Source organism: Hirundo rustica, chromosome 3 (genome assembly GCF_015227805.2).
Source record: "Hirundo rustica isolate bHirRus1 chromosome 3, bHirRus1.pri.v3, whole genome shotgun sequence".
Taxonomy (NCBI): Eukaryota; Metazoa; Chordata; class Aves; order Passeriformes; family Hirundinidae; genus Hirundo; species Hirundo rustica.
Window position 1 is genome coordinate 98,024,909 of NC_053452.1, and position 20,870 is coordinate 98,045,778.

The 20,870-nt window shown below is 34.1% G+C and overlaps 1 protein-coding gene across 1 annotated transcript in view; it reads right to left on the reverse strand.

Moving 5' to 3' along the window:
- Positions 1-391: 391 nt before the first annotated feature.
- The window catches only part of PXDN (peroxidasin), an 85,240-nt gene continuing 64,761 nt past the window's right edge, over positions 392-20,870 (reverse strand). The window contains exons 17-23 of the mRNA XM_040058808.2: positions 18,100-19,603; positions 17,129-17,263; positions 14,524-14,732; positions 7,514-7,634; positions 4,937-5,069; positions 3,938-4,051; positions 392-3,302 (exon numbers count right to left, since the gene is read on the reverse strand). Of these exons, the coding sequence (XP_039914742.1) occupies positions 3,180-3,302; positions 3,938-4,051; positions 4,937-5,069; positions 7,514-7,634; positions 14,524-14,732; positions 17,129-17,263; positions 18,100-19,603 (2,339 nt within the window). The 3' untranslated portion in view covers positions 392-3,179. The remainder of the gene's footprint in view (positions 3,303-3,937; positions 4,052-4,936; positions 5,070-7,513; positions 7,635-14,523; positions 14,733-17,128; positions 17,264-18,099; positions 19,604-20,870) is intronic.

The window sequence follows — 20,870 nt, forward strand, 5'->3', positions numbered from 1 at the left end:
TTCCCATTTAAAAAAAAAAAAAAAAAAAAGTTCAGCAACAAAGTCTAAAAATGCATTTTTCTAAGAAATAAGTGTATTTTTAAATATCCTTCCTAAGCCCAGGGTATCTTTTTCCAATCATCTAGAAGAAAACAGTGAACAGATACTTTAATTCTATGTGTTGTAAGATTACATAAACTACTGAATCTACATGACTCGTTAGCCCATCGCTTACTTCTCAGAAAGTCTTGATTATGACAATCCTGCTTAAGATAAGTAATATGAATGTTATCAAAGCCTACATATTGGAACTTCAGCAAATAATCTGAAGAATACATGAACGAGAAGAAATCTTGAAATTTACTTGGAAATGTGGCCCATTTTATTTTAACTGAAAAGCATTCATTATACAGTGCAAACAGTTCTTTGGTAAATTTACTGGTTAAAATAACAACAACAACAACTTTGTTTTAGGTAACATTAAAAAAATAAATATGTAAAATTTGCATCATATTACAGCAATATTCTCACAGTGGATACTGAGGAAATGGTCATCTAAAAATTGGCCACTGTTTCAGAAATGTTAAAATCAACACTGATTCTAGAGACACTGCAACAAAACTGAACTAGTACAATCCATGACTGATTACATTTTAGACTGTGGATAAAGACCTGTTTTTCCTGGTTTATAAACAGATGGATGGTGGAAAATAACTCAATATTAGACTTGTTACACTTGTTAAGCATATCCGGACTCCTAAGCTCCTTTTATATACCATATGAATAAACAGTGAACAATGAAGAAAACCTCCCACTTTACTCTGGAGGCTGGAGAAAAGGAACAATCAGATATAAGGTACTATTTTATAATGTATAAAATGGAAACTCTTCTCCTATAAGCGGAAACCTTGAGAAAGTTTATTTAAAGAATGCAAGTAGTAACCAGCTGGATGTATTACTGCCTTATTTAAACGTTTGGGCAGTTAAATTGTATTTGGTTTAGCTCTGCAACCCTTCCTCTTTGAGGAATTTCTGCTATAGGTCAATGGGAGTTCCATCTGAGTTGGAATTACAGGACGAGACATGTGGTTTGGACTCTCAAGAAAAGTCAACAAAACACAGAGTATCAAAGAAATACAGGAATGACAATCTTTAGGAACCATATGATACTCAAACATGCTCGCCACACAATTTCTAGAAGTATTAACAAAGGATATTACGTAAATCAAAACATTGTATATAAAATCAATTAAAATATTCTTAAGAATATAAATTGCAATTCCACGTGTACCACAAACCTTTAACACAGCACTCACATGTACATACTGCTTCTACTATAGTATGAAACAAAGCCTCTGTAGTAAGCTTTAAAGTTACACCAAAGTTTGAATGTGTGTTATGGTAACAGTTTATCAAATTAGAAATTATTAATGTTAGTAATCAGAGAAATTATGTGCCAAAATGTGATAGTGGATTTCATATTGCTGTGCTAGGTTAGTTATTAGACAGGTATTTGTCCTACCATGCAATAATTAAGTACTCAGTCTGTTTGCATAATCTGAAATGCTTAACATATGAAGGTTTAATTCTGTGCAGATTTCTTTGATACCCCAATCCCTGTCCCTTGAATTTAAATGCTTGAACTCAGAAGTCAGTGAACCATATAAGTAGGTCTGGTTCTAGAGAGTCCTGACCTAGGATTAAAGGACAGGGCAATAAGCTCTAACAAATTGAGTATTCAGGGAAATAATCAATACTGAATAAACAGAAAAAAAAAAAAACAAACAACCTGTAAAATGAGGTATGGTAGTTGTCCTTCACTCAATATAATTCCTGGTCAAAAATACACAGTTGGCATCCTAAAAAATACACAATTTTGAAATGCTAGTGTAGACATATACTCTATAATGTTAAACATTTAAATGGGAGATAAGTCCATTGATGGACCATTTTTGACAAAAATGATAAAAATATTAAGGTAAATATACATTAGATGAAACTGAAGGTATTCATCAAAGGTAAAAATTCATTAGATGAAATTGAAATAAAAAAAAAAGATATCAAATACCTTGTCAGAAAAAGTAGTCAATCCACAATTAATCATGCCGCTTGATTTTGATTTTTGGTTTTTTTCAACAGTGCCACAATATAATCAGGAACATACATATGTCTACCGACAGTATGCGCAATGAATCAGTAGGAACTTTGTATACAAAATGTGACATCTTTTCACATTTTCAGAACAGGGCCATACAATTACATGAGCTGATCTGAGATCAAGAGAAGCATGTTTTCAAGCTGACCTGGATGGTTATGTTACAAAAATTTAAAACAAATGAAACAAACAAACAAAAAAATGCTGTCAAGCAATTACAAATATTTTGACAAAAAGGATTATGCTAATTTTTAAGATCAAATGCTACTCTGTCATGCATGTTTCCCTAGAATGAGGAACACTGTCAATTACATCTATAATACACATTCAGTTGCTTTTGCTTCCTTCCAATTACAGTTATTTATATTTCCTTACTAATTCTAGCTTTTATTGCATAGAAAATTTGTTTAATTTTGCTCCTTAAATTAAGGAAAGGTTGTTGAAAGGTGTCAAGTAGCTTTCTTTATTTCCTTGCTGGTCCAGGCCCTGAAGTGATAGTGTGATTTAACGGAATTTCTATGCATTGATGTTTGCAGAAACCTGGCCTGGCATGGCATTGCTTCGGGCGCAGTGACCTTGTGTTTTCTTTTTCCTGGCATTTTACTAAATAACAGCAAAAAGTTAAGTATCAAGACAGACTGGTACTAGAAAGGGACAGTAAACTTTTAATTTTACTAAGTAAAGATAGGAAAAAAAAAGTGTTCATTTTAGAGTAAATCCTAAACCCAGTACTTTTGGGTACCTAAAACTACCTGACAGTGTTATTTTAAAGTAGCACCAGTTCGAGTTTGTCTAACCTGAGAAGTATAACACACAGTTAACTTTGACCTGTCTGCTATTTTCCCTTTTGTTAATTTTTGCATTGTGATTTACCTTCATGGGCAGAAAATAAAATGATACATTATGTTATACTGTTGCAGCACCATTAGAATATTGTAAATCTTGATTTCTTGCTGTTGTTAGGACTGCAGTTACCTGTTTTTGCCATCAGCAGGCATTGATATGATTTGAGGAGTATGCACCCTAAATTCTTAAAAAAGTAGACTTATGGCTTCTTTTTATTAGTATTTTGTTGTAAGCAGACTGGACAGCAATCTCCTTTACCCTTCACAGGTGCTTCGCAGTCAGCTGGCGGGCACGATTCTACAAAACAGGTAATCTGACCAACCTGTGCCAGGAGAAAAATAACAGAACAAAAACATAATTAGCTACATGCTCCAAACAAGAAATACATTTTTCATGTTGTTGATGAAAATATTCTCATTCATTCTCTGTAAGAACTGCCTAATACAGTAACTCTACATTGTTTGTTTTAGTATAAACTTACATTGAGAAGGGTAAGACACTCTCTGTATTACCACATTTTTTGATAAAACAGCATATATGCTTTTGTCTAACATTCAGGCGTGACCAGGGCACCAAGCACTAACATAGTTTTTTACATCCTTTTTAAAAATTTCTCACTTATAGAAGAAAATGACAATCTAGCGCTGTCAGATGAGCTTATATTGCTTTTTATGCATTTGGTTGGATTTTTTCAAAAGTGTCTCACTTTGCAGTTAAATTTACCCATATAGCTATACATAAATGAAAAAAGAAGTATTATAGATAACAGTTGGATTGAAAAACAATGCCCAGGGCAGGAATATCTGAATAATATTTTTTTTTTTTTGCTGAAAAGAACTGAAGAACCATAAAAAAATTGCATGTATTACCCAGAAATTAGCAGGCACAAAACTGGAATTGCTAGTTTTAGAAGCAAAATTATCACTTCTATCTCAAAATTAGTTTCTACATACTTACTTTGCATTCACACACAGTACATGGGTCCCTTTTCCAGGTTTCATTGCTGGAATATGATTTACCCTCTTCATCAGTGCAATCAGAATTACTGAGGCGAGATTCAAGTTTTTTTATCTGGAAACATTAAAAAAAGTAACTGAATCAAAAAAGGTTTTTATTTGTGTAAAGTATTCTAGTTTCTCTCTTATAATTCATGTTATATAACCCTTGTTATACTCACCTGGATTTTTCTTCTCACTACTTAGCTTTTATAATGCTAAAAGACTAGAAATGGGTAGTATATATGGAGACAGTCTTTCAAAAGAAAGCTAACAGAAAATACATCTTTCTTACCATTGGAAAATTCAGCTAGAGCATACAAAGAGAAAAAAACTTCATGTTTCATATACAGAAAGACAAATTTAAACTGTCAAAAATATTTTGGAAAGGAAGTGATTTTTTTTTTTTTTTTAAACGCCTTAATTAAAAATGTTTACTTGAATTTTTTACTAACTTCTGTATGGTGTACGTTTTAAAAATGAGATTCCACTATGGATGAATAGAGTTTACCTGCAAACATTGTAAAGTCTTTTCTAAGTTATCTAAATTTTACAGCTGTAGTCTGGCACATTACATCTTATGAAGTCTGCATTTTAATCATTGCTTTGCACAAACTGTATACATTTCAAATGGTAAAAAAGATTTTATTAACATTATACATGAATTTTTCGAGAAAGATTAATTCTGTGTTTAGTATACAATGGTTACACAAGGCTTCAGGTTCAAAAGTCAAGAGGGTCCAGCTGTAAAGTATTTCAGGATGATTTCAAAAGAACACAGAAATAAAGACTAATAACACACCGTCTTCTGTGTTGGTTTTAGTTTGAGATACTAGGGATGGATTTTGTCTGCAGGGGATGTCTAAATATTAAAAATGTAAGACAGATGTTAGGAAAACATTATTAACTAAATCTGCAACTAGACATGATAGTTTACAGTTAGTTCATGATAGCATCTTACCTGATTTCTGAGGCTTGATATAGTTTTTTGCATTTCCAAAACAAATTCTTTGAAGTCATTCACTGCAGGTACATTTCTGTTTTCATTAGATGCGGATGTGGCATTACGAAAATATTTATTCTTTTTCACAGAACTGCAACAAATGAATGCCAAGTCAGGATATTAATCCAACTCATTTTTATTTGGCTAGATATTTTAGGACACGTCATAAAAATGTAAAAGAAGAGCAACCAACAAACGTAGGAATATGAACCACAACAGCACACAAGACCAGCTGGTGCTGAAGACAGATTCAGGACAGATTCAGGTGATTGTTGTCAATATCACTAGCAACAGGGAATTTCTTATACTTAGAAAAATCATGTATTTCATGCAGGGGTACACACAAAGTTGTCACCAGTGACACTATAGAGCATCACCTTAAATTCACCCCTGAGTCTCCAATATGAAAGCAGACTAAAGTGAAAGACTCTTAAAAAGTGTTCCCTCTAATATGAAATTCACATTTCACATTCTGAACCATGGACTCTTCTCCTACAGGCTTGTTAGCAAAACATGTATTTTAAGAAATATGACTTTAAAAAGGAAAAAGTTGGCTTTCACAAATAAATGAGAAATACATCTTGATATGAACATATTCTTAACTAACATTAAACATCAATACTGCTTATAGTACACAAAATCTCAAGTCTTTTGTCTGTAGTACTTTCCAGCTGATATCTCACAATTAACACTAAATTCTGTTAATCAATTCAATCTGTTGATGAGAAAGACAAACAAAAAGAATTGTCTGTAACTAACAATATATTATCTGATACCACTTGAAAAAACAGGCATTCAAAAGCATGAATAATACTAATTTTTATGTCACTTATTGCATTAGGATCCTTGAATTCATTTAATCCATTAATAATTACAGGCATTACAATCTTGTTAAAATGTCATCTCCAGTGCTAAGGGATACCCAAAAAATGAACTGGCAAAGAAATTCTCATATATCAGGGCTCAGGATTTATAATCTTTCTGCATAAATTAAAACAGCACTTTCTGGCAGGGGTTCAAGCTACTTAGTTTCTCATAGTTTTTCATCTAAATTAGAGAAAAAGAAGTCTAAACAACATAATATGCCAAAGTTCAAGTAAACCAGCTGCTATTGTATAACAAAATATTTAATCTTCCCCACCTGTTCAAGTTATTGAAAATGAGAAGCTAAAAAAAAAAAGGAGGGAAAAAACCCCTTCTCACCACAAATGCAATATAAATACAACACTGAGCATGAGAACTCATGGGAATGTTCAATGACTGAGGTTGCTTTAGCTTTATTTATGCTACAAATGAAGTATTGTAAATCTGCTACTTTGTATTCCTAATCAGTAATTGGACTGAAACACAGTGAAACAAGCTGGTACTTAGATATAAGTGTTTAATTTTTTTCTCTTGCTTTCATTTTTATTTAATTTAAACTCATTTTAGAATTATGGGACCAGCATCCTTAAAAGTGAATTGCTATTCTGTTAATTTTTCTAGCAGTTCATTTGCAAAGATGGACAAAAAAACCCTTCTTCAAGGATTACTTCAAAGGAACCTACCTTTTCACATTATCTATAAGACAGCTTATACATAGTGGCTGTCTTCTCTTGTCTAAAATCCTAAACACCTAAAGGATCTTTTATTTTCCTCTCAAATAAGTGGAATATAATCACGGTGTTTCTTCAAGTACTATAACACTTCCAGAGTATTTGAAATTGCTGAAATTAATTTACCTCTTTATAGATCTGTCTAGATGCTTTCCTTGCCAGAGTGGGTAGACTCTGCTTGATCATTATCATCATCATCATCATCACTCAAATAAAAAGTTTTATTTGTTGAAGGAATGCCTACTGAATAGAAAGAGCTATAATTCAAGTGTCTCAAGTTTGTTCATCGTGAAGAATCTTCACAAGAAATGGTCTGAGCAGAACTTGTTTCATGTCACTAATTTATATGTAAATTTTCATTCCCATGAAAGGGCAGGAAACCTGTACAGCTGATAATTTCTGACTGAAACTGTGATTTACTTCCTTGCTATATTTTGAGGATTAGGGAATTATAAACAATGTTATTAGCACTGCTTGAAGTATTTTGGTATCATAAGCAATCCTTACCATTATCACAAATTTTTATGCAACTGAAATCAATACTTGCTATCTTCCTATTTCTACAGGAGAATCTAAAAGCTCCAAATAGGAAATGAAATAATTTAGATTAATTTAGTTACTGCAGGCACTGTTGCAATGTGGCATTTCAAATCCCCAAATTACATTTCATTACTGATTTTTTTTTCATGAAAACTGCAAGAAGAGTGAAAGTGCTATACTTATACTACTCACAAAAAGTTTTACACAAATTTGAGCTTGAAAATAAGTGGTTTATTGTTAGTAAGTATGTAGAAGTGTCAGAATAAAATACATCAATCATAAACTTGAGAAATCAGACACTGGAAAAAAGTGGCAGGTGCTCACAAAGAAATCATTCTGTTCCATTCCATTTCGAATTTTTTTTTTTTTTTTTAACAATTCTTTAAAAAAAAAGTCTCACCTTACTGATTTGGACATTTTCATTTTCTTCAGGGGCTTGTCCTCCTGAAAGCTGTAGTCAAGAGAACGTCTCCCCCGAAAGTGATATGAAAATGCATTAAACTGTCCTCTGGTTCTACAGTCTGAAAACAGACAAGAAATTACACATAAACTACAGTATATTTCAGCAGTTACAATATTAATACAGTTTTGCAGTGTTTTCCGAATTGGTAAAGGCAAGTCATACATTCAGTCTGATCCCTCTGGAACTGGTTGATGGCAGATGAATATACCTCAGTGATAGAATATTTAGGCTACTTAGATGCAGAGCATGTGATTACCCACAGACCAGCTTTTCAGCGTGAAACAAAGGAATGAATACAATTTTAACAAACCCATAGAGTGCTACTTTAATTATTCTTTTCACTTCTGAAATTTCCACTCTCTTGGCTTTTAATTATTTTCTGGGCAAACAGGGCAGCTACATATGAAGAAAAACAATGACAGAAAAACCACTCTGTGAGTTTCTCATCTATCCCAGCCATTATTATTTGTTATTTTTGCCATCTTAAAGAGAGTTTTCGATTAAATGCCAGATTTGCAGACATGCTTTATAGGTTGATGAGTCTTATTTCCAAATCTGAGGGATCTGAATGTATCACCAGATTGTAAAACTCCTTCCACCACAGAGTAAAAATCTCAGCCCTGAGTCTCCTAAGAGCTTAAGAGGATGTCTTGACAGGACGATGACTTTCCTCCAGTTCACTTTATTTAGCCTTCCAAACACAGTGAGTATATGGAAAGAGTCCAATTTAAAAAAGAAAAGGAAAACAAACAAGTGCAACAGCACTTGATAGAGGAGACAATGAGAAAATAGAAGTTTTCTCATTTCTGTTCACAGAAGTTTTAAAGCTAAAAGTTATAATTGGCCATGCTGAAGCAAGAACAAACTACATGACCAACTGGTAGAAGCATAGTCTGCTAAAACTGAAGGGAAAAAATCCCTAAATACAGGATGCCATAGATATTTCTCAGCTAAGTCTGGTATTAGCAGAATGAGCCATAAATGCAACTGAACGCAGGAAGGAGTCATTTTCCATAATGTTTCTCTCAATTTGCACCAAAACAAATCAGAAACTCAGTACTATTTATAAAGTATTTATCTGGAATTTAGATTGAATACCTGAAGTACTAACAAAAATTATTGCAAAAGTTTCAAGTCTATAAACACTGCTAAAATCAGCAACTAGACAAACAAATGTAAGGTTGGTCTGATTACACAAAATTGGGTATCTTGGACTACTTCTTTTGTGTTGAACTTTTGCTTATATTAAAATATTACGATTTCTCTGCTAGGAAAAACTCAAGTTTGTCTTAATGGCTTAATATCCTTTAAGACACAAAAAAAAAAGGTGACTGACCAAAAAGAAAAAAAAAAAAAAATCAGATCAAAACCGGTATCTACAGATCGTTCTTGAACACAAGTTATCCACAATTCCTCTCCCCTGTTCTTTACTTGTGGTTTGTCCCATTCTTTAATGAATGCATTACTTTCCTCCTATAATAACAGCACCCACCAAAGACTACATTTGCTGCCAACATATTGTTCATTCTTCATGTGTGTTCCACTATTTCCCACATAACCTCCTTGCTGTCCACTCAGAAAGCAAACTCCTTCAGATGGGAACAGAGCGATGTGTCTGGAAGAAGCTTGGCCTGAAGGCATTTTTGAACACCCCTAGACACTTCTGTATTTAGTATGGTGAGAAAAAGGATCATACTCCAGGATTCCTAAAGAAAGAATTCATTTTGGTCAAAGGAATTTTTTTTCTTAAAGCAATGTGTTGCTTAAAGTTTTCTCAAGTATCACAAAATCTTTAGTTTCTCTTGGAAGCAATATGTGAAAGGTTTGTGCTCTCCTCCTTTGCTTTGTAACTGCTGTGGTCATCTTGTATAATACATTTTTTTTTTTCTTTTTTCTTTTTTTTTTTTGGTACAACAACACAATGGCCCATTGTTTTTTTTTATTCATAGATTGTTTCTTAGAAACAAGGGTCTGAAATCTTGGGAAGGTTTTATCACCTTTGACTGGTAAATATAAGAACCATATGTTCAGTGACAGCTTTAAGTACACAGATCTGACTTTCTGTGTTTCTTAAAACTCAAATAGGTCAACTTGCCAAATTCACAGTTCTTGTTCTTGGTTTCTGTTTCAGGTACAACAGGGAGGAAGGTCACTGCTGAGAGGTGCAGGACAAAATGCTTCAGCTTTCAGAAAGCATAAATCAAGAAATTTCTTCTCTTTTAATTTTTTTTTTAACTTTTAATTTTAATGAAGAACACCTTAGCAGTAGCTGCAAATAAGAAAAATAAGCCTGAAATTCTGTTTTTTCGGGTTTTTTTTCCCCCAGCTTAACTAAAATGTCCCCAAATTAGCTATACCCATTCCAGTTAATTTTCTGCAGAAAAAGTGAATATTTAAAAGCAACCTAAGAATTCTTTTTCTCTATGAACAGTCTTTTCTTCCAGAAGTTAGCTATTGTTACAATGCAAGTGTAAAGCTGATCCATTTACAGAATCACACAGAATCACTTTTCATTTATGTTGGAAAAGACCCCTGATATCTTCAGATCCAACCTTTGACCAAACAACACCTTGTGAACTAGACCATGGCACTAAATGCAGTCAAAATATCCAGTAATCTCTTGAACATTTCCAGGGATGATGACTCCCCCACCACTTCCCTGGGCAGCCTGTTCCAATGTGTAACAACCCTTTCCATAAAGAAACTGGCATTTCCATTTGTATATGGAAGCCATGTTCACATCTTTAGAAAATCCTGTTTCCCACAAGGTTTTAAAAATGCGACTATTATGTAAATTGGATAATAAAAACCTGACAAAGAATTATTGAGCAGTCTTAATTCTCTATGAATCAGTCCTCAAAATCTAGGCCATGGAGAATTAATCTAATCGTAGATTAAAACAAAACAGCTTGAAAGACTGAGGAAATATGAAGCAAAGCACAATTATATTTTTGATACCAGTTTGATTCTCCAAGATTTATTGTAGTGGATTAGGTTGCTGTTACTGTGAGCATTTGTATTAAGAACTTGTAAACTTGCCAGTGGGACCAGTAAAAGGGTGGAGTAACACCGAAAATACGTGATATAAAATGATTTTTTTTAAATAGGTGTTTTCACAAAGCAGCTACTTGTAAATTTCAATGTAAAAAAGATAATTTGAATCTCGAAAGCAAAACTATATGACCTGACCAAAGCATACAAGTTCTGTGTAAAGAAAAACCTTTTCAGGCATAAATCACATAATTTTGGTATTTTGAGTTCTTGGTGAACAATATCCTTTGTCAAAGAAGAACTTCCAGTCTCATACAGAGACTTCTGCTAACATTTTTAAGTGTTATTTTCATGATACTCCACAGAATTTAGTGCTTAGCCCAGTGCTGCTTAGTATTCTCATTGAAGATTAAAGGACATAATGAGAAGGGCATAGTAAGAGATTAATGTTGTCAGTAAAGAAGCAAGAGACAGCATAATTGTTCCTCTCGTCTTACAGAAAAGCAGTTCATAAATATAGGTCTAATCTACTGAACGGCCATGTATAAAAGCATTCAGATTGAGAATGTATCTTAACTCTTCTAATGAAATTCAGTGGGATTTAAACATGTTTGATCATAATTTGTATAAGGCTGTATTCCTGAATTAAACAAACAAACAAAATGAACAATATCTGACAGAGAAGATATGCTGTTCACTGATTGAGAAATAGTCAAGAAAAATCTTTCTAAAACAGTTTATACTTATAGGGATGATTTATAAGTGTAAACTGATGTAGAAAGCATCTTATCTGAATCATTTCCTCCAGGGTCATTGTCCATTGTCCTCCTGGGTCCATGTGAAAACCTCACGGGTTTTGACATAAAACAAAAGGTAAAAGAAATTTTTTATTTCAGCTCACAAAACAGGCCCCAAAACAAAAGAAAACTAAAAAGTGTGAAACTTTTAAAGACTCACATTTCAGTAATCATGAAAGTGTACACTGATTACTTGAAAAAAACCAAATTCCAGGTACAATTTTTGCACTAGAGAGCCTGAAATAAAGCACCAAAAGTTTCTTGTCTGGAGAACCTGAAGCTGAAGTGCTCTTTCCACAAATAAAAGAGCTGCAGCAAATCCAGCAATAACTCATCGTGTCTGACAAGACAAAGATAGATAGAAAGTGAAGGAAAACAGAAGAAAACTTGTGCACTTTAGTGGAACTCCTACTTTTTGCCACCACAAACTAGTAATTCAGTTGTATGATTTGCCAACTGAAATCTAAAGGTAATAGGGTTTTTTGTTCTTTTTTTTGTGTTTTTTTTTTGGGGGGGGGGGTTTTGGTGTTTTTTGTTTGTTTTTTTGTGGTTTTGTTTTTGTTTGGTTTTTTATTGTAAGAAGGAATAATGCTTTACTTTGTAAGAAGTAAATACTAGCTTTACTCAAAAAATCTACAAGGTAGATTTTTGTAACTAAGAAATTTTTCTATTCTTCATATGGAAAAGTATTTTGACTTTTAACAAAACCGGAAGGACAACAAAACTAGATGTGTTTTTAACCAGGCTGAAACAGCTGACCACACGGGCCACTTATGAAACATACATAGAGTGCAATGAGCAATATTCCATACTCAAAATTTAAATTTAGGATCATTTTAAATATAAAATCATTAGAAGCATTTTAAACATGGAGAAGGGTTTGTTTTTTTTCCTTTTAAATAATAAACAATAATAAAATAAAATAAACAGTCTTCCTTAATGTATTCAACTCAAAGCAAATGCTGTCCCTGAGTGTATGCTCCACCTCAGAGAAGTGGTGGCCACAGAAGGAAAGAAATTTTTTACATCAGTTGCTTGAACTGATTCCAATAGAAAACATCACAGTCATTCATCCATGCAAGAAAGCAGTTCAAGGCATGCATACTTCACTTTCTATTCATTAACCCCTTCAAGGCTTCAGGAGTTCAGAAAAAGGGATACATATAGGCAATTTTTTACAAAACAGTAATTATTTACCCTTTCTTTTGCTTGACAGTTGTCCAACTGTACTGCATCCAGAGGTACTCTCTGGTAGCAGCTTTCTCAAATGAAAATACAAACTGGGTTGGTGAACACAAGAATACTCTAAAAACTTTCCAAAGATAACATCTGTTCTAAGGGGCTCAGTGATAACATTTAGAGAATCAACACATAGTTTCTCAGAAATGCTTTGCTATTTTTCCAAATCAATATAAAAAATGTATTTACAAAACTCTCTGTCAAGCTTTATGAACCATGGCAAAGTGAACTTAGCCTGAACTGGAAGAATGTGCTTTATTTATGGTAAAGCACTTAAAGAGTGATAATTGATTTTCTCCCAATGTTTTTGGCATATGTCAGGGAATTTTTGAATAGATTCTGCAAGACTTTGTATTAAAATTGCAAGGTGTCAATTATGTCTAGCTTTTTCAAAACTATCAACTTCAATTTGGAAATGGCAAATCTGGTAAACATTGTTGAAAAATACACAACTAACCTATCAATTAAAAAAGAAAAGCTGTAAAAATTAGAGTAAGGCCTGAAAGATATTGTATATAGGTAATACTGTACAAGATCTCATTGAAATTCAAAGTATTTATTTCTGTTAGTCTCACACTGATAACTGGCATTTTGAACAGTGTCTTGCAAGGAAGAATTTTCACAGAGAGTGATTTTTTTAAAAAGACTTATTTACTGGATAAGACAACACAGTAATCAGTTTAAAAGCTAAGGTGTGCAGTAACTTTGAATAGTATATCTCTAACTACTTTTTAATTGTTAATGATATCTGAGTTTGCTCTCACAGTACAGTCACACCACTGTAAATCCTTCCTCAGTATTTACTGTATCTGTAGCAGACTGAAGAGACAGTCTCCATGAGCTGAACTTTTACCTTCTGCCTTACATTCTGAGCCATAGCATAAAAGAACTTTATCCTTGTGGACAATTATATCTTACCAAAAGAGTTAAATAGACAAGACAACAGTGGAAGATTGTGACTTCTCTCAAAAATGCAATCCACCAGTTTTTTATTCATGCATTTCTTTCAACAGAATATTCAATAGTCTACTCAGCAGTAGTAAACGCAAGAGAATCAGCAGTAGAAAAGATGAAGAACACAGATCTGGATACCTTTCATCAGCAAATCTATAAGGTATTAGTATTGAAATATATTCGGGAAATTATAAGATTCTAATAATATCAACCAATACTACCCTTATCCTCTCAAATAAGAGCAAGGCTTTTCATACTAGGAATTTGTTTGACAGCAATTTCTCAATCATCAGAGTTCAAGAGCAAAGTTCCCAAAATTCCTGAATATACTTTTAGAGTCTGGGCACGTCATTTGAATTTTGTCCAAAGAAAATTATAATGACATTGTCAAGGAGATCACAAGAAAGAGAGGTCATTGTCCTCTGAAGCATTTTGTTGTTGATGCTACTGAAAATCATTCTGCATGATCCAGAAGATTCTCTTGGGAATGGATTCTAACTGTGTTACAGCTGCAGTGAATTCTGATGTGACGATGGCTGAAGAGAGGACATGCAGAGAATCTGTGAGACAGAAGCCAACATACAGGCCACCAAGCAGTGTCCTGTGCTTCATGCACAGCTAAATAAATCCTATTTTGGGAGAAAAAAAGCTGATTTTTCAGGAAAAACAAACTATCCCAGGCTCCTAACTCTTGAAAGAGATGGCAATGAAGAATATTTATCCACAAAAGAAAGAAAACAAGTAAACAATTATTTAAACTTTGTAATACTCAAATCTATGCTACTTTTACATGGTGTTTATTTAATACAAAATATGGAATGATTTTCCACTTCACAGGGGCTATGTTTCAGATTAGAATTTGTAATAACTTAACAAAACCCAAAAAATAGTAAATATCTTCTTAATGAAATAGACACTTAACAAATGCACACACCTACTTGCCCCCAAATCCACCTCTATACAGACCTTCACAGCAATCTTGCCACATCCTGAGGTCCAGTTTAGGAATATCTTCACAGCTACTATATCCATGTGGGAATTCAGCCACCTTAAAGACATCATGTTGTACCCTGGTTATGTTGTCACCATTGTCACACAAAACTCTGGCAAGAGATGTCTGCTTGATCTGAGTGAGCTGAGCAGGTGTGAACACACCTGGGTTTTCATACCACAACCTGTAATCTCACAGAAAAGACAAGTCTGCTAGTGAAAAAAACAAGAGGCAGTTTTTCAAAGATATTTCAATACTGTGTTTGACATGAAATGAATTATCTTATAAATTCTGTTCTCAACTTAACATTGTATCAAGGGATTGACCCAAATGCAAAAATTTAGGTTCCTGGTGTCAGTTCAGCACTAGCTGGTGTCATGCTGACTCTCTGAAAGGGATGAGATCTTCAAGAAATGCTTCGATTTCTCTTCTAGTATCATTTCGTTGCCTTGGGTATCTCTGGACATCAAAATGGCACCAGACTACCAAGTTAAGGGTTCTTTGAAGAAACTTAAATGACCATAATTTCTTTCTGTAGGCAACTTTCTTACGGTCATGAAAACATTTTGATGGAATTGCTGAGATTAGAAGAATGGTTAATCTATATCTAGTTTACTATCAAGATAAGTGAGATAATTTAATTTACTAATGATTCTTTTTCTGTTAAACAATTTTCATGAGTATACTGATTCAGGGACTTTCTCATATATGCTCAGTTAATTCATTATATTCAAGAAGGAAACACTAACATTTCAAATAGTTGATTTTTCATACCTAAAGGGCTAAAAGCCTGTTATCAATAACAAATATAAATAATACATCACTATAAAAAGCAAACTTCACATAGAAGAGAAAATTTCTTAAGTTACTGTCCAGAATTTGAAAACATTTTACACCATTCTAACACATAGGAACTGCTCACTATGAAATTGTTTGTCTCCCAAAGCTGAAACAATATTGATACTGTTCCCCTTCCACCTATTTTAATTAAAAAAAAAAAAAAAGAGGCTCTTTAAACTTTATGAAAAATCAAAACCAGTAGTAAATTTAGAAGAATGGTCAAGAAACTTCATTTTACCTGTATATCTATTTAGTGTATAATTTTCATAAAGTATTGGACAGTGGCTAATGAATTTCCAAGTATTACAATCAAATTCTCAAATTTCCATTTTGACATGAAGTTAGGCTCCCTTCAAATATCACTCCTTTTTCATGCACAGACACATCTGCTTTGCATGGTGCTACCAGCTTTGATCCTCTGCCCACTGAAAAGGCTTTTGAAAGAAAGAAGTGTTGCTTTCATTATGTCTAATAATTTTTTACTATTTGTTGGCATGTTGCTTTCAAATACTTGTATTCCTTGGACAGCAGAATCCCATTTCCCAAACATTCAATATTTTCCTACAGTTTCTAAATGTTGTATCAGAAAACAAAACAGGAAAAGGTGCATTTTCTGAAAAAATGCAAAGATATAAACAAAAAGCAGTACAGATACCCTGTTGTGACACAAATAGGTACTTGATACCAGTAACCTGGAGTTCATATTGCATATATTTCTACTCCCTTTACCCTCTCTGCCTCCAGGCATGAGATTTCTATGCTTCACAGCTTTATTTTTAAACATATTTTATGTTTAAAAGTTTGGGGATTCTTTTAAAACAGCATAGAAAAAGGTTTAGGTTATTGACATTAAAAATAAAAAAGCCTTTATACTATCCTAAGTAGCAGTTTAATAACTTAATTCAAGAAAATAACATTAAATAAAGAGAACCGAATCAAAACTAATTTTGTAATTCTTCCTCTGTTTTCCTTTCATTAGGACTGAATTAATCAGCCTATGTACTCTCATGCCACAAAAAGAACAGGATTCTAGGTTATAAAAATTATGTTAAAATGAAGGAAATGTTGATTTTCAGATGAACAAGTGCGCTGAAATTGTGCAAAGGAGATCTGGCTGCTGTGATGAGAAATGACTATTCTCTTATTTCAGATATTCTGAAAACTCAAAATGAGAAATTGCTTACAATCTGCCTATGTTTTAAGTATTATTACTTAAAATAATTATAATTCAAAGTAATTGTAAAACAATTTAAAGTAATTAAAAACAATTATGAATTAGTGCTCTTTGGATTAACCTGTCTGCTTTTAACACTTTTTTGGTGCACATACTGCTTGCATTGCAGTGTGCATAGGGGTTATTTATACAGAGCAATAGTGTTCCAACCTATGCTTAAGTAAAAATCACAATTCCTTTGCCAATAAAATAACTAAATAACAATAAGAGAAGCATCATGCACTTTTCAAAAAGGTAACTTGAATACCTGGCAAAAGGAAACTAAGCATGTATTGGCTGTTTTGCTTTTGGGAATCAGTATAACATTCACCACAAAAAGTAACAGAATTAATAAAGAATCATGGCTTCTAACAACGTTTTAAATGTGTATTCTTCATCTTTTCAGTTATATTTTAAAATCATAAATGAACATTAAATGGAGTTTGTTTTGGAAACATGACATTGTAACTGTTATTAAGCATCCTTAAGTTAAAATTCACTTTGGTTTCCATGGTATTTTAATGTACCTGTCTCCATCCCGAATACGCCTGAACTGTGTGCTTAACAGACACATCAAAGTTGGCCCCAGTCGAGTTCCTGGAACTAAATCTTCCACCATGAGAGCAGGAAATAGGTCTATGTTCAGTGGGGAGCCATACAACCTACAAATTGAAAAACAGAAATACTGAATAACAAATATTTTATGTTTACAAAATAATCAGTACCTAGGGAAACTAAGAGCCAGAGATACAAATAACTCACAGGAAAAAAAATGTAGTGATAGCATGACATCTTTTGTGAACGAGCTGTGAGTGTATACTCAAGAAATCCTGCAATGCAGGTTTGTATGCACCATATGTGTGTCTGCATGTCCAGCCTGCAATTTTTTTTCTCCTATCAGCTTTCTTCTGATTTCTTAGAATTGTTTCTTTTTTATAGCTTCTCTTTCCTGTGCATTTGTACACACTTTTTCTATTACTATAGTTGAGACTGATTCTGTCTTTAATTTTGGGCAAATAAGCTAGGGCGCGCAGGTAGATGTAGACCTAATTTCAAACACTGACTCTCTAAAGAAGAACTGATTACTGGTAGGGAAGGATGTCCACATGACAGTACAGTGGACAATATTGACATTTGTTTCACTGTACAGAATTAATGGAATTGAACATCTAAATACTTGCATGAGGCTGGCATTTAATATGACCTTACACTGAAATAGCACTCATATTTAACAAAACTAAGCATTTACAAAACTAAGCATTTCAAATTAATAATTTCATGAACACATACAGTATATATTACTGTTCATAGAAATGTAGAAATAGAGAAATTATCTGCAAGTGGAAATTGTTAACATCTATTTTCTGGTAGCGATGGAAGTTTCTTAAAATATCCTTTTAAGTCTTTCTTAGCATGTATCTTTTTCTAGATAAGACATTTAGCTACGGGTTTTGCATGCACATTTAGATAATTGACTTTTTCTTCACCTCAGGCTCACCTGCTAAGTTTCTCCCTGATTTCAGGATTCTTAATTTCATTTTTCAGATCTTCAAAAGTCTGAGCTGAAGAAAGGTTACAGTAAACTCTAAAATCATGGTAGGGAGGAATTCCATGATCTCTGCCTCTCTGAATATTCATAGCTGCCAGATCTAAAGCCACAGTACGTGCCATGGAGAAGAGTCTTTCTGTTAATTCTGTATTGAGTAATTGTGACGGGACACGCATCTTACCAGCAACACCAAAAAATCCCCTTAGAAGTGGATCAATGCCTCCTTCATTTACAATCCGAAATGGAGAGAAGAATGCCTTATGAAGAGGTAGATGGCCTTGTGGAATAGGTTCAAAGTTTTCATCCAGTCGATACAGAAAAGGATTAATGAGTGTGTGACCAAACCTAAAAGCGGCAGTTGCAAACTCATTAGTTATGCCAGAATTAACACTGGGATCATAACCCTTATATTCGCCAAGCATCTTCATGCCTACCTCTCCAAAGATCTTAGGGAGCCAGTGGCTAAATGTTATGTGTTGCATTTCTGCACCAACAATTTTGCGTGTTTCATGATATATTGTGTCACCGTCCCAGTGTGGATTGAGTTTCAGTAGCTCTGTGGCAATTCTGTTGTGTTCTCTAAACCACAACGTGTGGATGCTGGTAAGACCCAGCTGTTCATTAGAGCGCTGATCACCAGCTAAGAAGCAGGGTATTGGGCTCTCATTTTCATCTCTCATACATTCTGTTGGTGGGCCAGTGGCAAATGGAAGAAGGGGCTTGCCAGATCTCTGTACAATGCCCTGCCTCAGAAGACCCCTTTGACTTGCCAAGTCTCTGATTTCTAGTGCTTCATGGTCTGAACTGCCGTACACATTGGACGCATCAATGTAAGAAGTCAGCTGGTTGATCTGTTCTCGTGGATACACAGAATTCATCAGGAGAGATGTCATCCCGCTTCCACAAACTGGGCTGGAGCGTACGAAAAACATGCATCGTGCACCATTTCTGACTCTGGGATCATTTGGCGGTATCATGATTGAAAAGCATGGAGGATCATTTGTGCAAACGGAACTGCAATGCTGACCATCTGAAAACCTGGCCTCACTTAGCGCAGCCACGGTGAGGTCAAGGTCGTGGTCAAGAAACTGACCCCACTGCATGAGCATGTGAGTGTACTGGTCGTCAGGAGTTACGGTTTCCGTCCCGATCAGAGTAGTTGAAACCAAGCGAGGCATTGGGAGTGCATAGCCATTAGAGAGTCTTCTGGGTTCAATTCCCCGAGGCAAATTAAATCCATTCTCATAGACTGACTTTAACAGACGTTCAAAAGCTGTCAGAGAAGCGCCCCACATGGGATGCTGAAGGTTGTTGCATGTTCCATCGTGTGTCCTGTACTTCTGGTGAAAGCACATATCTGAGCAATTGTTCACTCGTCGATGGGCTGTGCAGCCTGAGAGATTGGCTATCAGATTCAAGTACTGTGGGGATACAAGGTCATTATAGTGATAACCTGAAAGAGGAAAGAGAGAAGGAAAACAATCAGAGAATTCACAGACTCATGGTCCCCTGCAGATAGTAAATGTATTTGAAATGCTATTTTATGTTATATTTTATTTTACATTTCTCATCAGATTAAATATCCCCATTCTTAGATAAGGACAGCAATAATCATACATGTATATTTGAGCATTAGGTAATTTGAACAGCTTGACCACCACTAGGTCAGGAGGAGACTTCCTAAAATGCCAATTCAACTGCAACTTTTACAAAATTATCATAAAAGGAGCTCATTTGGTCACTTGAGAAAGCAGAGATATTTTCAGAAATAAAAATCCCCTATTGAGACAAATAGAAAATTTTCCTCATGTTAGTAAAAAACATTTTAAAAAATGTCATTATCACTTAAATGGGCTTCAAGGCTTTAGCTTTTGGGACTTGCTCATTCACTGACATTACTATTTTGTTTTGCTTTATTACAGGGAAAGTTACAAATTTCAAGGAAAAAAAAAATCAATGAAAAAATAAAATAACCACCAGCAATAGAGCCAAATGCAGATTGTACTCTAGGACAAACACTGTGGAGTAACTCATATTCACATTACCATGGATGAATTTCTATAGAAAAGTAGTGTTTGTGTAGCATTTGGCACAGATTTCCTCTGCTATCCACACCATTCACCTCTGGGACTAAAACATACTTATCATTTTCCTGTATTTTTTTCTCAGTTCACAGAAAAATAATACATACAAAATATATACTGTAATTCATTAGAATTATGTTTTTAGAACCTCAAACTAAGGTTATGTGATGCATGATCTCTGTTGTGGTATGATGGCATGTGGAAGGACTGGACCATAAGGCTGGGAGACTGCAAATAGCAGAAGATTCAGCCTGCGCCTTGTCCTTGCTGCCTATTAGGAATCATTGTAAAAGTGATTTTTACTTAATAACACTTGGATTTAATTTCAGGGGGAAAAATTCTGGCTAAATCTACATTATCAGTGTCTGTAGACCAACAGAAATGTCACAGTAAAGTGAAATTTTTGCTGAGTAATAAATGCCTACTGTATCCAGGAGTAGGTTTCCTTTAGAAAATCTTTACTTTGTACTCCTGGGCTGAATGTTGGCGCAGACCTGATTTTTCATTTAAGTTGAAAAGAATTCACATTGTCCAAGACTATATCACAAATCACACCAAAGCATAGTAAGTGGGAACATCTTCAAAAAGGAGTTGCTGATCCAAAGCAAAAGGCACACCATGAGTGATTAATGGATA